Source organism: Poecilia reticulata, linkage group LG9, assembly GCF_000633615.1.
Source record: "Poecilia reticulata strain Guanapo linkage group LG9, Guppy_female_1.0+MT, whole genome shotgun sequence".
In the NCBI taxonomy this organism is placed as follows: Eukaryota; Metazoa; Chordata; class Actinopteri; order Cyprinodontiformes; family Poeciliidae; genus Poecilia; species Poecilia reticulata.
In genome coordinates this window covers 20971444-20987336 of record NC_024339.1, presented here as the reverse complement: position 1 = coordinate 20987336, position 15893 = coordinate 20971444, and the positions used below count along the sequence as shown (strand labels likewise).

Below are 15893 nucleotides of genomic sequence, written 5' to 3'. Positions count from 1 at the left end.
ATTTAAAAAAAAAAAGTCACATTCTCTCTTTTAAACTTTTTTTCTCGCAGACAATTGAAAACGGACGTTTTGCCAAGTATAGATACTTTGCTCATGCCAAGATTAACGATTCAGACTTCTTCATGATCACCAAGAGGTAAGCAGCTCTGACACTTTAATAAATGATCACATTTTTGCTGAGCTCAAACGACATCAGTCATTTTGAGCATCTTAAGACGCAGTCCTTTAGTTGTAGTTCATAACTTCACCACTAGATGCTCATAAAGCCTTTTTGCATTGCAATGGTGTATGAGGTGCTGTACAAGTTTAGTCCTGACAAAAATGTTTTAAGGTTAATAGCAGTAATGTCTCATTGTAAAACACGTATTTGAACACAATCACAAAAGAAATTAGATTTGGTTGATTATTTCTTTGTAACTGTGTCTTTCTTGGCAATAAATGTTGCAGTCAAACCCTGGTATTGGTGCGGGTTAGAAACCACAGCCGCCCTCAAACAGCTAAAATGAGTGAATGCTTGAAGTCGCCTCTAAAAACACTTCTAACTGCCTTCGTTAGTTTAATATTTCATCGACCAAATATGGCTTAATCTGCGTTATCACGCACAGTGGAAACCGTCTCGGCAAAACCGCTGCAGCGAACATCTACAATCTAGATTATTACCACAGCCAAACAGTGCCAAGAAAAATGAAAGCCGTTTCTGGATTGGCTGTTTTCCAAACCCCAGCCAACTGTGTGCCAAGTAGCATTTTCTCATGAATATTTTAGGTGTGATGTACAAAAAAATAGGTTGATACGCAGTGAATAATTTGGAGTTTCACGTAAAAATCTGCAAATAGGTAAATAAGTGGTGGCCCACTGTATGCCGTTGTGGAATGCTTTGTTTCCGTTCAATGATGTCACCTTTGTTAGCAAAATGCATTTGTGGGTCAAGCAGCAGAGTTGAGTATGTGGGTTGGACTGAAAACTGCTAAACCCTTTGGCAATATAAGTCAGCTTATTCTGCTACTGATAATAAACAAGACTTACTCATTTAGCAAATACGATCAGCGCTGCCAGAATAGCCTGGCACCACGTCTTCATGCTAGTCACCAGCTTGGTCACACACTGCTGCAGGATACCATCCCATTCAACACTTAGCGTTAGTTGCAATCAGCCAATGTGGTCGTGTTGGTCAAACACGTCTGACTTGATCTAGTGAGTGAACTGTGGAGTTGAGTTTGGGAACTGCTGGTAAGGCTTTTCCATCGTCCTCACTCCCAAAATCTGGAGGTTGTTTCTGATAAATCCTGCTCTCCTCAAAAGTATATTTGTAATATTAAGAATTGGAGCACTAAGCATTTATAAAATATCTCTGGTTCTGTTTTAAAACGAATATTTTACAGCTTTTGTTCTTTTGACTAGTTTTAAGCACCTTCATTGACACTTGTACCAAACTGGCTCATTTTGTTGATTCTGCCTTGCAGAGGAATATTTTTTGTGACTAAAGGCACCTTTGGGCAGCTGACCTGCGAGTGGCAGTATCTCTTTGAAGAATTCACAATGGACCCAAAGATTGTTGGTGGACGTCGACTTCGGATTGAAGCCAAGGTATGAACGTTATGTTTTTTGTTCAGTTAAAAGTTCACAGCATGCCCACATAAATCGAATTCCAACTCTGAACATACAGGAAAGAGTGAAATCAGTCTTCCATGCCAAAGAGTTTGGGAAGATCATAAACTTCAAAACGCCAGAGATTGCCCAGGTAAGCTGACGATCTTTAGGAGATCAGACCAGCCGTGTTTAAGAGAATGGACGAAAACTCATTTATTCTGACTTCTAATTTCTTTTTCAGTGGGTTCTCAACAAACTGGAGGATGCCAGAGATCGTTTACCTAAATGCTAAAAACACACATGATCTCTGTGTGTCAGTGCCTTTGCTCTTTACTGCATGCCTGATTTACGTCCCCACGTGTGTAAACGGTGCACAATTTTTCTTTTTCCTGTTGACTGACTGACTGCATGAAGTTAGGAGTGAAAGATTTAAACAGGAGTTATATTGTTAAACAAAAAAAAAGAAAGTGCTATTAATGCGTTTCTGAATTACACAATTTCACCACAGAAATTCATTTCACTAAACTTTGCCACTGCTCCAATTGCACTCATTGTTTTTGCACAAATATATTTTCATTGGTCTTTTTGACCAGAGCAAACATTAATCCTCAAGTTTACCTTTGCATTTTATAACATTTAGTGTAAAAGACCTGGGTGTTTTAAAGCCTTTTAGGTGTCTTTAGTTTTATTTTTCACCGTCGAATGCATTATGTCACTGAATTTATTCCTCTTCGTTGTTAATTATGTTTTTATTTGTGTGAAAAATGTAGAAATATAATTGGAAGCATCCTAAATAACAGAGGCCAAATTATCAACCTTACATTCAACATTGAAAGCTGTTAATTATGTACCAGATCATATAAAAGGGAATCAAAGTGTTACTGTAACATCATTATAATTCAGTGTTTTCCTTTTTCTTCTTCAAGTTTATTTTTTTTATACACATTTTCCAGGAATTAGTTGGATTTACAGATGCATGCTATTTTTATACTGTACTCTATCTGCTATATGTTCATTTAACTTACTTTGATCACATCAAGTCTGTGGAATTCAGATGGTAATGTTGCTTTCATGTTTTTGTACTATATATATATAAATATATGCAATGCAAACTTTACAAAAGAAATATGCAGAGAAAAGTTTATTTAAAAATAAAGGAGTTCTAATTACAACTGGCTGCTGTTTTCTCCAAGATTCAGGTTTTCTGCTGTCAGCGAATACCAAGAGTAAATATTTCTGATGCCATTCTTACTTTTGTTCTTCCTCATTTGATTTCTTTTTATTGTTGTTGTTGTTGTTTTATTTTTTGAGAGGGTTGTCCGAATGTTTTTTTTTTTCTTCATGCTGTTTTCACAGAGAAATAAAAAATATTCGTCAGTTAAATTCTTAAATTTCAGTGCCGTCTTTATTAATCTATAGTACCAAGAGCATGTTTCTACTTCTCAGTTTTCACAACAGCATCAACAAATAATATTTTCATTGCTACTTAAATAAACAGGTCCAGCTTCTATAGGTACATCTCAGATTATGTACACCTAAAAAAAGATGAACGTTTTGAGTACATTGGCCTCTTGCAGCAAAATCTGTGCCTAAAGCTCTAAACGGGATTATATTTGTTAAGGCCTCTTATGTCATTTTGATTTCTATTTTTAAAGAATATTACTCACACGTCTGGTAAGTCGGTGAGTTACCTCTCTAGCATTCACATTCTTACTACAGCTTTAAAGTAGCCTTTACAGCAGACCCGAAAAGAAAAGATAAACTTCATCTATACAAAGTTACGGTTCAGGCAGAATATCCGACACGAATCATTTTGTGCCTCGCGGTTCCACCTGTTCAGCTAAATTGGATCTTGTGCTTTTGAGATAATATTTGATCCAGAAAATCTTTTACATGAGAAATTGGTAAACGGTTGCATGGCATTTCCTCTAGCGGCAGCTACACCAGGTTGAAGTCCTTCAGATTGGCTGTGAGGATGGTGTCTTTCACGGCCACAAAGACAAAGCGGATGTTTTCGGTGTCCGTGGCGCAGGTGAAGTGGGCGTACAGCTTCTTGTCTTTGTTGGGATTTTGTTCTTGGTACATCTTGAGGATGAATTCTTGAGCTGCTCCTGGATCCTGCTGAGGCCCTGCAAAGGAGAGTCAAGGTACTGGTTAATTTAAAAAAAAACACACCTTTTACTATGAGTGGAAGCACAATGTGGTTCTGAAAAACACAAGTTCTTGCAATTTAAATGCACTTTCCTGACTCAAATGCCAGCATTGATTCATGCCGTCTACTAGCCAAGCTGTCAAGACTGGATTTAGTGATGAGTGAATAATAAATCTGACCTGTGAATTCAGGGAAGTAGGTGGCTAAGTGAGAGTATATGATCTTCTCCTTGAGGATGTCGGTCTTGTTGAGGAAAAGAATGACAGAAGACTTCTCGAACCAGGGGTAAGTGATGATGGTTTTGAACAGGGCTTTGCTCTCCTCCATGCGATTCTAAAGATGATGCATCAGAAGGAATAAAACATTACAAATTATGAAACCTAAATATGCTTTGTCGCTGGTTTTTAATGCAGATCATTAATAAAACACAACGTCTGGGGGAAAAGACGCCCTCTAAACTGGATATTTTTTGCCTTTAAATGGATGATGTAGCATTAGTTATTGTACCCTCTGGTTCTCTGCAGGAGTTCAGCGGAAGTAAACATGTAAAGCAAAAACCATACTCTAACCCTATCCCTCTGTCGGAAGCACAGTTTGCACCAGAAGTAGGGAAAATGTTTATCTTTCATTTTTAAAAAAAGGCAAATACAGACTGAGAGGTAAGAGTCCAACGGAGTAGATTGAGAGGCTTTGCTGACGGATCAAACAGTGAGTCAACAGACCATCAACGTGAGCACAGCTGTCATTTCTAAGCATAAAGTTAAGCTAATGTAAAGTAAGGAAGTGCTTTTTTTTATTGCGCATTGTTCACTCTTATTTCTCAGGAGGATGTCATCTCATGCCTTGATGCTCAAGTTTAGCATTCAAACAAATCTGGGTTTGTTTGTTTTTTGACGGTTGTATAACACTTGTGAGCTGCAGAACTGAACTCGGCAGAAAAAAATAAGTTGCATAAATCTGTTAACGCCACTTTGCCTCAAGTAGGAGTCTCACCTCGTTGTCGCACTCTGCCAAGACCTGGTCGTACTCGCTGAGCGCCACCAGGAAAATGATGGAGGTGACGTTCTCAAAGCAGTGGATCCACTTTCTCCTCTCCGACCTCTGACCTCCGACATCCACCATCCTGCCAGATAACCAGCCACAGTGAGCACACCCAGCGACGGCCAACAGTGGAGAGAGGCATTGTAAATGACATTACCTAAAAATGACGTTCTCCATGTCAAAGGGATACTCAATTATTCCTGTTGTTGGCACTCGGACTCTGAGGATATCCTGGAGGTCTGGCAGGTAGGAAGGCTGGGAAATCCGATCCAGGTCGGTGAGATAGCTGAAATTATTTACATCAGTGACATTATGAGCAGCTGAGTTAAAAAGAACCAGAGTGGGCATTTTTAAAATCCAGAAACCCAAACAGGGCACTGAGCAGACGTGAAGCGCTCAATACGATGACATATTTGAGTTAAGAGCCGTTTTATGGCAACTTCTGGCAGAATCAACAGACAACAGCTTTGTTGCGTAACAGAAGTGGGAATGGAGTACATTTTAGTTGACATATGATTTGCATTTCCAAAAATAAAAGCCCACTAAAACAAGAAAACAGTAGTTTTCTCTTTTCAACTCAGTAGTCAGTTAGGAAAAAAGTTTTATTAGGAATAATTTCTGTTCCACTATGAGTGGGAGCTCATCTGCATGTTCTATTTAAAGCTCCTCTGTATATTTTAAAAACATGGGAACAAACGTGACTTAGTTATGTGGCGTGAATAAAGCAGCAGAGATCCGTCCTTCATTTTGTAAAGATCCAACATTAGATGCCTTGGATGTGGTTGTTTCAGGGTGAGCACAACAAAGCCGATAATAGAGTCAATAATTTTATTTTGGTACGCTGCCATGGCAGAATTAGAAATTATGAGTGAAATTTTTAGGAAAGCAAAAAATAAAGAGTTATTCTGTAGGTTTTTTTTTAGTTCTCTGAATTAAAATTTTTGTTGCTACTAATATATTTTTAAAAATCAGAAAGCTGCATAAAAGTACAATGTTTAGTATGAGTCATTTTACAGAGCCAAATAAAAATATTTCAAGCTGTTATCTTTTGTGTTTTTATGAAAACCCAAAACTCAGTATCTCAGAAAATTATCAATATATAAACCATTCAAAATCTGATATTTGTAGGACTGACGTCAGGCCTCTGGAAGGTACAGTTGAAACCAAAAGTTTGCATCTGTTATACATAAAGACACATATGGATTTTTTTCATACTAACATGAAAACAGAATTAACTTTTTCCGTTTTAGGTCAATTAAGATGACCAAGTTTTTGGGAAATTTGGTAGTCTTAAAAAGTTTATTCCGATTTCATGTCAGACAGTGTGAAAAAGTTTACATACATTTTCTTTAGAGTGTGTAAATATCTGGTTTTAAATGTATTAATGTGTCAGTATGTTATGACACAGATCATCTGGGAAGAGATTGATCTCTTTCACCTCCGCTCTGAGCTGTTATCGCTGTCTGAAGAAATGCTCCACTCCTGACCAAAAACGACCAATCAGGGCCAGGAGGAGGGACTTAATGTTGTTAATCATCTTCATGTACTCACTGCCAAATGCTCTAATGGTGGAGAAACAACTCACTATTACAGGAAAACTGTTATCTGCCATCATTGGTGGCTATGCTGACTAACTTTGGCATTTATGACAAGCTTTGCTAGCTACAGCTTAGCAGAGATAAGGGGAGGGGCAAGAGAGCGGATGAGCAGTGCCACATGGAGGGGTGATTGACAGCACTAAGACCCGCCTCCTGGCTCTGATTGGCTATTTCTAGTTTGCACTGGGAGAGGACAGAAGAGCTAAAGTATGACAAAGAAACAAAATATCTAAGTAGCCTAGCAAAGCTTGGTGTTTCCTGTTCTAAATCCATACATAAAATTTGCAGAAGCATAACAGCGGCCATTGTCTCTTCTGCTGAGTACTTGGCTTAGCTTCATGTGCTGTAAGCAGCTGACAGGTGAAATTCTCACTATTTGGTGGAGTCGGACAGCTGGTACTCCCTGCGCCGGTCGTAGCAGTCCTGGATTCCAGCGTCGTTCCACAGGTTCCTGATAGCAACAACAAGGTTCTGATCCAACTCCTCCACCTTGTCCACCTCTACCTCCAGGACTGAGTTTGCATTGTTCTGCAACAAAGAGGAGGGATAATTGACTTACGTTGGATTTATATGTATAATATATGATTTTGTTTTTTGTTTTTTTTTTTAGACTGGTTTCTAACCCACCTGGTTCTGCGGATCAGAGAAGGATATGCCAAGCGGCCCCATGGCTCGGATCATGGTCTGCATTGATGTGTAGATGTTCTGGAAGACCAGCTTGGCGTAACTCCTCTTGTCCTCCTCTGTGTAACCCCCTCCATGGATGATCCTCATCTGTTTGATAAAGGTGCTCTTTCCACTCTCACCCGTTCCTGTTCAGAGACAGAGGAGACGTTCAACAGTTTGTTTTATTTTGCCACTTTTGTTGAATGTTTGCATTTAGAAACTGAGATATGGGATTCAAACCTCAGAAAACGCCTAATTTTCTCAACGTTTGGCCTCCAGTTTTTGAAAGTTGCCTCTTTGATTTACTAAAATGTTGAATTCAATTACAAAAAGTAAAACGTTCAGTAAGTTAATCTGTAAAATATCATAATATAATGAGAATTGTCCTTTTTGTTGTCCATGTCTTCAATAATTTAGAAGTTTATCAAGGTGTCATTTATTGCCAACATGTGCTAAAATGTTGTTTTTTTGATGGAAATGATATTTTAGTAAATCTAAGAATATTATTCATGTGACTTTAAGATATGTTGGTTCAGACTGAGCTCATTCATATCCTTGGAAATATGAGGGAAAAACATGAGAAATGAGAGACGAAGGTTTTGTGAGCTCACAGTAAAAGAGAGCTTAGATGTTCTTAGAGAGATTTTTAAAAACTGTTAAGAAGAATTATTTTCAGGGTAGTGACCGTTTGTTTAAAGAGCGAGAGCGCTCATAAATCTTGTAACAGATTTTATTTCCAAGAAATAATTGGGAACTCAGCAGAGTCTAATCCCAATCAAAACATGCAGCAAGAATTGTTGTAAATTGTTCTTGGCTTACAGAAAGTAAGATTGTTAGTATTGTATTGCTGGAAGAAATATTAATGGTTTGAAGTGGCCCAGCTAGATTCCATATCGAATCTCTGGTTGGACTGAGTTTAAGAAGCAAAAGATATTTTAAAAAAACGTAATTTTCTAAACAACAAAAATCAAGACACCCTACGCCTGAACAGCCAGTAAAATTACTTTAGGGAGACCTTTTGTAGCTATTTACCAATCTCTTGACATCAATCTGTGAAATGATTGACCGTTTCCTCGTTTTCAGCTGTGAGAGCTTCGAGGGGATTGCTTCCATTTCTTAGTTTTCAGACAGCCCTGGACAGATTTGCTGCTAACTCAACCAAAACCGGCTCCAGCCCAGGGGCCCTCACCCTTCTAAGCCCGGCCCTGTGTGTCCTAATGCTTTCACATGACTATACATTTAAGAAATCTCTATCTCAAGTGTTACAGATAAGCTGTAGGGTACGTTCAGGGGAGCACAAAGTAGAACATTTCCCTCTGAAATGAAGAGGAAAGAACATGTAAATACTTCAAGTACAGCAGCTGACCCACATTTCACTGCTGCTCCACACACACATAAAACGCTCGTCACTCACTGTGGTTCTGACCGTCTTACCTCGTCTCAGGTTAAAATAAATAAATAATAATTTAAAAAAAAAAAACATGTAAACAAGTTCTATGACAACACTGCGTGCAGCTGAGCAGCGGCGAGGCCATCATGCTGCTCATCTCTGGTTACTCCCCCATCTACAGCTACATCAGCAACGTACAGGAGTACAACCTGGACTCATGACTGAGGTCACCGCTTGATGACCTCAGTCATCCCATTTCTAGTTTAAAAGTTTATTTCCTCTTCTAAAGCTCTTACACTGAATAGTGAGGGTTAGTTTTTAACTCATTTGTAACTAACAAATGAGAGTTGAGAGTTGAGCAGATAAATTGAATAATCTCCAGCAAAGAGCCAACAGAAATATTGAAGCTTTTATTGAGGTTCTATGTTTAGAAATATTTGGTTCTGTGAACCAAATCTGCAGGCAAACATGACAATTTGAATGCAGATTTGACTGCCAAAAAGGCACCAGTCTGCTAATATTTGGGTGTAGGAAGTTGAAGTCGACACGCGTCATCCGAGTTGCAGATGATTTGAATCCCAAGTAAGAAAGCTTTCAAGTGATTATGTAACACCAGACGACCTCAGCCATCTTCTGTCATTGCGGAGTTTTTTTTTTATGCTTACGTCGTGGGAAAGCACCACTACGTTTTCATAACAGGTCGGACTGGTTATGTCAGTTTGACGCGATCCTCATAAACTAATACCTCTGGAAAGTGAAATGTTTTAAGTTCAGTCAAATCTTTTATCCTACACTGACCACTCACACTCAGCTTTTGTAACCAGTGACAAAAATCAGCTTGATAACTTGCTTTGAATGCGGTCACCATGGTTTCAGACAGCTGGTGTCACTTCTGACTGGATACACCCTGAACGCTCAAACTCTTCATCATACGACTTATCTGCAGATTCGCAAAGTTTTCAAAACAAAGTCCGTAACTGCTAACAAATTTGAATTTGTTCTAATATTTTTATTTAGATCAAGAGGATACTCGTCACCAATCAAATAAGTTTCAAGATGAAAACTGCAGTGGATCTGAGTTTCGGTCTCTCAGAAGGTTCTCGTGTTCTGCTTTGCATGGCGTTAGGAAAAGTCCACTCTTTACTTCTCAGCAAACAAACTTCAGCCAAATCTTCTGCATTTGAATGTACCTAGTTTACAAGTCAAGTTTCTTGGAGGCAAGGCAGAAAAGGAGGCAAATTCAGATGCTGCTGCACTAGTTACGCAATTCAGGATGAAACGAGCTTTTTAAACTCTGCTGCAGCTGGTCACCTGAATAACTGAGGAATGTGACAAGATTATTACTATTTTTTAAATTAGCTGCTGAGTAAAATGTAAATAAAAAAAATGGCTTGATTTACAAATGATTTACACATTTAGGTTGATTTAAAAAATAAAAAAAAACTGTCAAAACAGATAACTGGTTAAGCCCAAAATTATTCTTGTCCCAGCCAGATTTAGATTTTAAATTATTTTCTTTTAACCAGTAGGCTGTTTTCTGAAAACAGCCTATTCTCTCAAAACATAACAAAACAACAAAAGAATTACACAGCCTGAAAAAAAAAGTATTTGCATTTTAATTAAAAATGATACAAAAAGCCGAGAGTTGAGCAGATAAATTGTATAATCTCCAGCAAAGTTTGTGATTCAAGGCAAAGGTGGATCCGGCTGATAAGAGCCTTCACAGATGCAATAAATTAACATTTCCACCAGCAGAAAGCGAGAGGACACTCCTCGTGTTCACAAGTACACAAACTTCATTGCCTGCTGGGAAATTCAGCTTTTCTGTGCAGCTTAGTCAGAGATTTCATTAAAATATCCTCAACACCAGGAAAACCTGAGGCCTCTTCTTTCCACCTTCTTCATCAGTCTGGTGTAAATGTGGACCAGGACTCAGGCTGCCGACAGTGGGGAGTTCACGAGAGTTTGGTCAGATCAGAAAACTAAACAAACTCTTTAAGGTCCACTTAATCAGGAGATTATATTTTATTTTTGCTTGTTCTGGTACTTAAAAATGTTATTTTATCACCTCTGAAGAGCTTAGGCTTGAAAGTCTTGTAGAACAAAGTATTGAGCTACCTAGATGTGCTAAGAGATAACTTTAATCCCCCAGTGTCTGCTAGTTGTTTCCTAGATTGAAGTAGAAAATGGCGTAATATTCATTTTTAACCAACAGAAAGATTGAAGCTTTTTTTGAGGTTCTATGTTTAGAAATATCAACTAAATGCTGTTTCTGTAACTGATACCGGGTTTCTTGATTGGACAACATAAAAATAAAATAAAAACAGGCTTTGCGCACACACAAAAAAAAGCTGATTCTTATTCACGAAAGAGGTAACATATAAGCTATTTTGCCTAAGTCTTTGATAGACTTACTAAATTTACATTTTCATACATTTTCAGTGATTCTAAGGAACCAAATGAAGCAGCAAAACAATAAAATCTCTACATCACTGAGCAGAAAGAGAAGCATTGCTCAAGCTGCTCATCATCACAGAGAGCACTGCACACATACATTCTGCACAATAGTGTCATAAATGCATATTGTTAAAATCTATTAGCTCCTGAGGTCTAAACTTTAATATTTCAGGTAAACACAGTAACAATGGGAAAACAATAACATGCATTATTTCCAAAGTGCTCAGCAATCGTAAATGTTTAAATGATTTTGAATTTATTGCACATTTGTTTTTCTTGTGTTTGCTCTCAGCATTGGTGGGACTTTTGGAATCAAACATCAGATCCAGGTTGAGTCAAAAACCACAAAAACTAGGATGTTCTGTTGTGTCCAGTCAAAGTAAAGGGACCCAGACTAAAGGCAGCGTAAATTTAGATGAATATTTTTAAACCCTAAATGAGGACTAAACTAATTGCCGCTGTGGGTTTGATATGGGAAACATGCAGTTTCCCAGGGTGGCATTAGAAGAGAATTGCATAAAAATAAAAGAAAAGAAATCTCAGCTTCAGCCTGAATCAGTTTCTTAATGTATTTTTAGCATGTGCAGTCAGTGTGTTGAGAAAATGCAGTCGGCTTGCTGATGACATCCGAAGGAATGGGTTGTCAGGCTGAAGGAGGTGCTCACCCAGGCATCATTTATTAAACAACTGCCCTTGCTGATGGTCTGTTCTTTTTGAACCTACTTTCAGACTTATAAGGCTTAACGGATGACCATTGGCATTGTTGTTGTTATTATTTTGCTTACTGTATTTATGAAGCAACAGGTTCATATTTTATCCCACAAAGTAGTAAAGCGACTAACAAAAAAGTTTGAAATTTTGAAACTATTGAACTTTTCTAAAGAGGAACTTTTCCTCAGAAGCTGTTTTCCCTGCAAATTAAATTAAGGCTGGTGCGTTTTGTGTGCTGGACCTACAGCGTCCTGCCCTCTCTGTTGTTTCTGATGGTTGTGGTTCTGTGCAAGTTTAAGTGGAAAACACCGGTAGGAATAGCAGATAGGAAACTCCCTCAGTGAAACAGAATGTGTAGTAAGGCTAAAATATGTGATGAATAATTTAAAGTGCAATGCAATATTTAAGCTGAAATGTAATTGTGCTTGTTTGTGTTTTTAGTGTGTGTGTCTGTGTGTGTGCCTGCTTGACACAGTTTCCTAGTGAGTAAAAAAAGGACTTGTCCACATCCACCGACGTGCCGCAGCCTCGCAGCTGCACACACTTCCTCAACAGAGAAGCACAGTCAGTGTGAATGAGTGGCATCAACGTACCAGAGATAAGAACTACTACTGGATGGCTACATCATGCCTGCTGAGTTTTGTGCAAATGAAACTCGCCGGACAGGTGGGATTTTCAGGCAAATGCAGGATGCAAAAGAAGAAGTCAGTACAACAAACTGATTTTTCTACACTCCGAGCTGTGCCGTGCACCAAGAACAAAAACGTCCCCTGATGTATGATTTACATAAATTCATCTGACAAAACATCAGTTGTGCAGCTGGACTTCCAGCAGCAATGGCCCGGCGGCTCACCGGGCCGAGGCCTTGCTGAAGTACAGGGATAAAACAGACATTTAAAACCCCGCTGCGGTTCACGGCATCAGCGTTTGTGCTGATTCATCACTTTTTTTTTTGTTTGTGTTTTTGTTTTCTGTTATCTTGAAGTGAGTATTTAAATGTACCTGCACAAATAATGCCGATAGTCTTTTGAAATCATTAATGAAATTACAAATGTTCAAATTATCAGTTTTCACAGAGAACATAAAAAAAGAGGGGTGGAAAAAGAAATGTTGTAATTGTTAATGACTGGTTATTTAATTTTCATTTATTGAAGTGTTTTGATTGATTATGTGATTTCACAGTTTCACATATGCAGTTGTTTTAATTTAGCTTAGAGTATCGTCTTATTCTTTTGTGACCTTTGATGTTTTGTAGTTATTTTTTTTTATTCGGTTCTGTCTTGAGCTGCAGCCGTCTTGTAAATGAGATTTTAATTTAAAACGTGTCTTTCATGATTAAATAAAAACATAAAGTGTGACACTATAGTCCTTGCTGCGGTTGTCCTGGGTTTGATTCCTGGTGTCCAGCGATTTGCTCCATGTCTTCCTGTTCTCTTTCCTCCCTGTTTCCTGTCTATTTGATGTTCAACAAAGGACACTAAAAAAATATATACATTTAGATAGTTCATGTTTAAAAATGATTTTTTTATTATTATTTATTGAATACCACATTCTTCGTGTAAGACTACGTACATTTTTCTTTTGAATTTAAATTTTTGCAAGATTTGCTCTTTTATTGCTGTATTCTTTGCATTGCCCAGAATCTGGGCTGAAGCTCAACATATCGACCTTTGACTTTTTCAGACACAAAGCCACTGAAATAAACTACTTCAGAGATGATTGTGTTGTTGTTGTTCTGCTTCACTCCACCCGGGCTCTCTGTAGGCCTGTGACCATCTTAATGAAACCCACTGAGAGGTGACCAGAGTCAGAGGCCAGTTTAATGAGTGAAAATACAGGCAAGATGCTGAACAGTACGCACAACTTAGCATCTTGTCAATGTCCAAGGCAACAACTTCAGATGGTGAAAGCGTTGTTGTTGTTTTTTTTATCAGTCATAATTGGTCGTTGGTTTTTATTTTTTTATTTTTACTAAATATCTAACCTGAAAAAGTGGCCTAGAAAGATGTTTTTTGTTTTCCTGAAAGTTGTTCTTCCTGTTCCTCACATAGCTTGTCTGACTCCATCATGTTTCTTATTAATAGGCAGCGCCTGTCAGTGTCACAGAGGGATTTTTAGGTTGCCTTAAATCTGAAATATTATGACGTTTAATCATTTGTCGTTCAGCTGCCCAGGGCACCGCTCTGCTTTAAGAGTTTGACCCTTTCCCCAACGAACAGTGGGTGCCAACTTGTGGCTCATGTTCTGCTCTGTGGCGGGATTTGCATGAGTTTTGCATGAGGCGCGCCCGCAGCAGCTAGTTATGGCTCCGATGCGCAGCATGGAGCGAAGCGTCGGCAGGGTTGTGGTGGCCCTCGGCCTCTCCCACACCACTGCAGTAAAACGCAGCGAAACTGATGCAACAAGCCTGTTTGTCTCTGTGACTATCGGGCTGCTTCCAAAGGCGCAAAAGAACAAACACTGTGATAAGACGTGGGAAAGTCAGAAGTGGACAAAGAGAGCAGTGTGCACTAATTGGAAGCGGCCTGATCACCAGCTGCACTATAAAAATGAATTTGGGACGGTATCAAATGTTAGTCATTTCATTTATTTAAACGTCCTTTTGCTTAAATTTTCTGTGAGTTGAAATGTGAATGGAAATTTTTATAAAATCTGTAAAAACTAAAAACTTTCATAAGATGTGGCTTGTTTAGCTGTGTTATCGACGGCTAATGCTAGCAAGCTCTGTGCAACAGATTAGCAACTCTGTGGAAGTTGCTAATTGTGTTGGAAACATTTTTTGAAAGTTTATAATTATTTCAATAACATTTTAGAAATTAATCACACACCAATTATTTTCTTTTTGTTCTTCACATTGGAGGATAGGTCACACTATAAAAAGAAACTTGGAAGGTATTAAATATAAGATCTTTTTTCAGATTTCAGATGAGTTAAGTCTTAGCAATATTACTATTTTTTTTAAATTAGACATTTTAAGTAGAATTTAACTGATAATGTTGATTATTACCATCTGCTATTCTGGGTTGTTTTCTGGGCAGGCTAGCTTAGCGGTGGCTAATCCTAAAGCAAAGCTAATTAGCAAAACGAACTGAGTCAGGTGTTGCCAATAAGCGACACAAATGTCAATATGTGATTATCATAAAAAAAGGTTTCATACAATATCTAGTTACTACAGGTTGATGCATTTTAGATCTAATTCTAAAAATTTATTCTAATTAAGCACAAAGTAATTTATTTTTAACATGGGACAATAAATCAGATGAGCATTTATGAGCATAAATATGCTTAGATATGCATAGACGAGCATAAATACAACTTAATACTTTCAAATTGGCTAAGCAGAATGAGTCGATCTTCTAAACCAGTTGAAGTTTTTTTTTATCTTTTAGCCAGTTGTTAAACTTACAAAATGTACTTTTAGAAATATTAAAATCTAACCAAATGAAATCTATGTGCATTGTTTATGAAACTCTTACAGTTGTTATAACCGGATGCATCACATTAAGACATATTTGCAAACATTTCCATAAGTTACATTGAATCCCAACCATAAATATATTTTCTCCAGTGATAATATTAATATGAAATTATTTGTATATACTGGCTACTCCTTGGTCTGAACTATTTTCCTAGTTGGCCATTGGCTTTCTAGCTAAGTTCACTCCAGGAAAAGATAACAGCGCATCCACGTTTCTCTACTTCCTTCCTGAGCAAAACCAAAATTCTCCCAACACGCAGACCCAGCCTAGTAGAAGCTTAAAAAGTGTTTTTTTCATTCTTTTTTTAAATAGACCTTCTCTCAGTCTATCCCTCTTCTCCATCAAGGATATATAAACAAACAAACAAAAACAAAAACAAAAACAAAAAAAAAACATGGTGCGTAAATCTATGACAGTAATTACGCAGAGCCGCGAGCGTTTTAAGCAGTAGAAAAATACGGCAGAACCAAAAAGGAGTTAACCCAATCATTTTACGGCTACACATATTAATATATTACCCCACTAATCATCTTAAAACTGACTTTGGATTTTGTGAAAGCTTTAAGATCTAATAAACTGATATAGTTCATTCAATCAAGCGCATTTCTAAAAGCAGCTTTCGTGTGTTGGTCCCTCTGGCCCAACTTTCCATGAAAATCTGCGCGTGCAGGTGCGGTCGGTCGGTCAGGAAGCAGTGAGGTAATGGTAAATAATAATAATAATAATAATAATAATAATAATAATAATAATAATAATAATAATAATAATAAAAAAACTTTTTATAATTCACCGACCGTACGTCACACCCA

The 15893-nt window shown here is 37.8% G+C and overlaps 2 protein-coding genes across 6 annotated transcripts in view; one reads left to right on the top strand and one right to left on the bottom strand.

Moving 5' to 3' along the window:
• Positions 1 to 2920, top strand: part of vps13a (vacuolar protein sorting 13 homolog A) — a 41834-nt gene extending 38914 nt beyond the window's left edge. For all 3 annotated transcript variants that reach the window (XM_017306673.1, XM_008418518.2, XM_008418520.2), the window contains 4 exons: positions 51 to 136; positions 1464 to 1587; positions 1667 to 1741; positions 1832 to 2920. In XM_017306673.1, coding sequence (XP_017162162.1) covers positions 51 to 136; positions 1464 to 1587; positions 1667 to 1741; positions 1832 to 1882 — 336 coding nt within the window. In that variant the 3' untranslated portion in view covers positions 1883 to 2920. The remainder of the gene's footprint in view (positions 1 to 50; positions 137 to 1463; positions 1588 to 1666; positions 1742 to 1831) is intronic.
• A 149-nt stretch (positions 2921 to 3069) lies between these two features.
• Positions 3070 to 15893, bottom strand: part of LOC103470237 (guanine nucleotide-binding protein subunit alpha-14-like) — a 17248-nt gene continuing 4424 nt past the window's right edge. For all 3 annotated transcript variants that reach the window (XM_008418522.2, XM_008418523.2, XM_017306675.1), the window contains 6 exons: positions 7009 to 7193; positions 6755 to 6909; positions 4941 to 5069; positions 4736 to 4865; positions 3922 to 4075; positions 3070 to 3719 (listed from right to left, as the gene is read on the bottom strand). In XM_008418522.2, the coding sequence (XP_008416744.1) occupies positions 3529 to 3719; positions 3922 to 4075; positions 4736 to 4865; positions 4941 to 5069; positions 6755 to 6909; positions 7009 to 7193 (944 nt within the window). In that variant the 3' untranslated portion in view covers positions 3070 to 3528. The remainder of the gene's footprint in view (positions 3720 to 3921; positions 4076 to 4735; positions 4866 to 4940; positions 5070 to 6754; positions 6910 to 7008; positions 7194 to 15893) is intronic.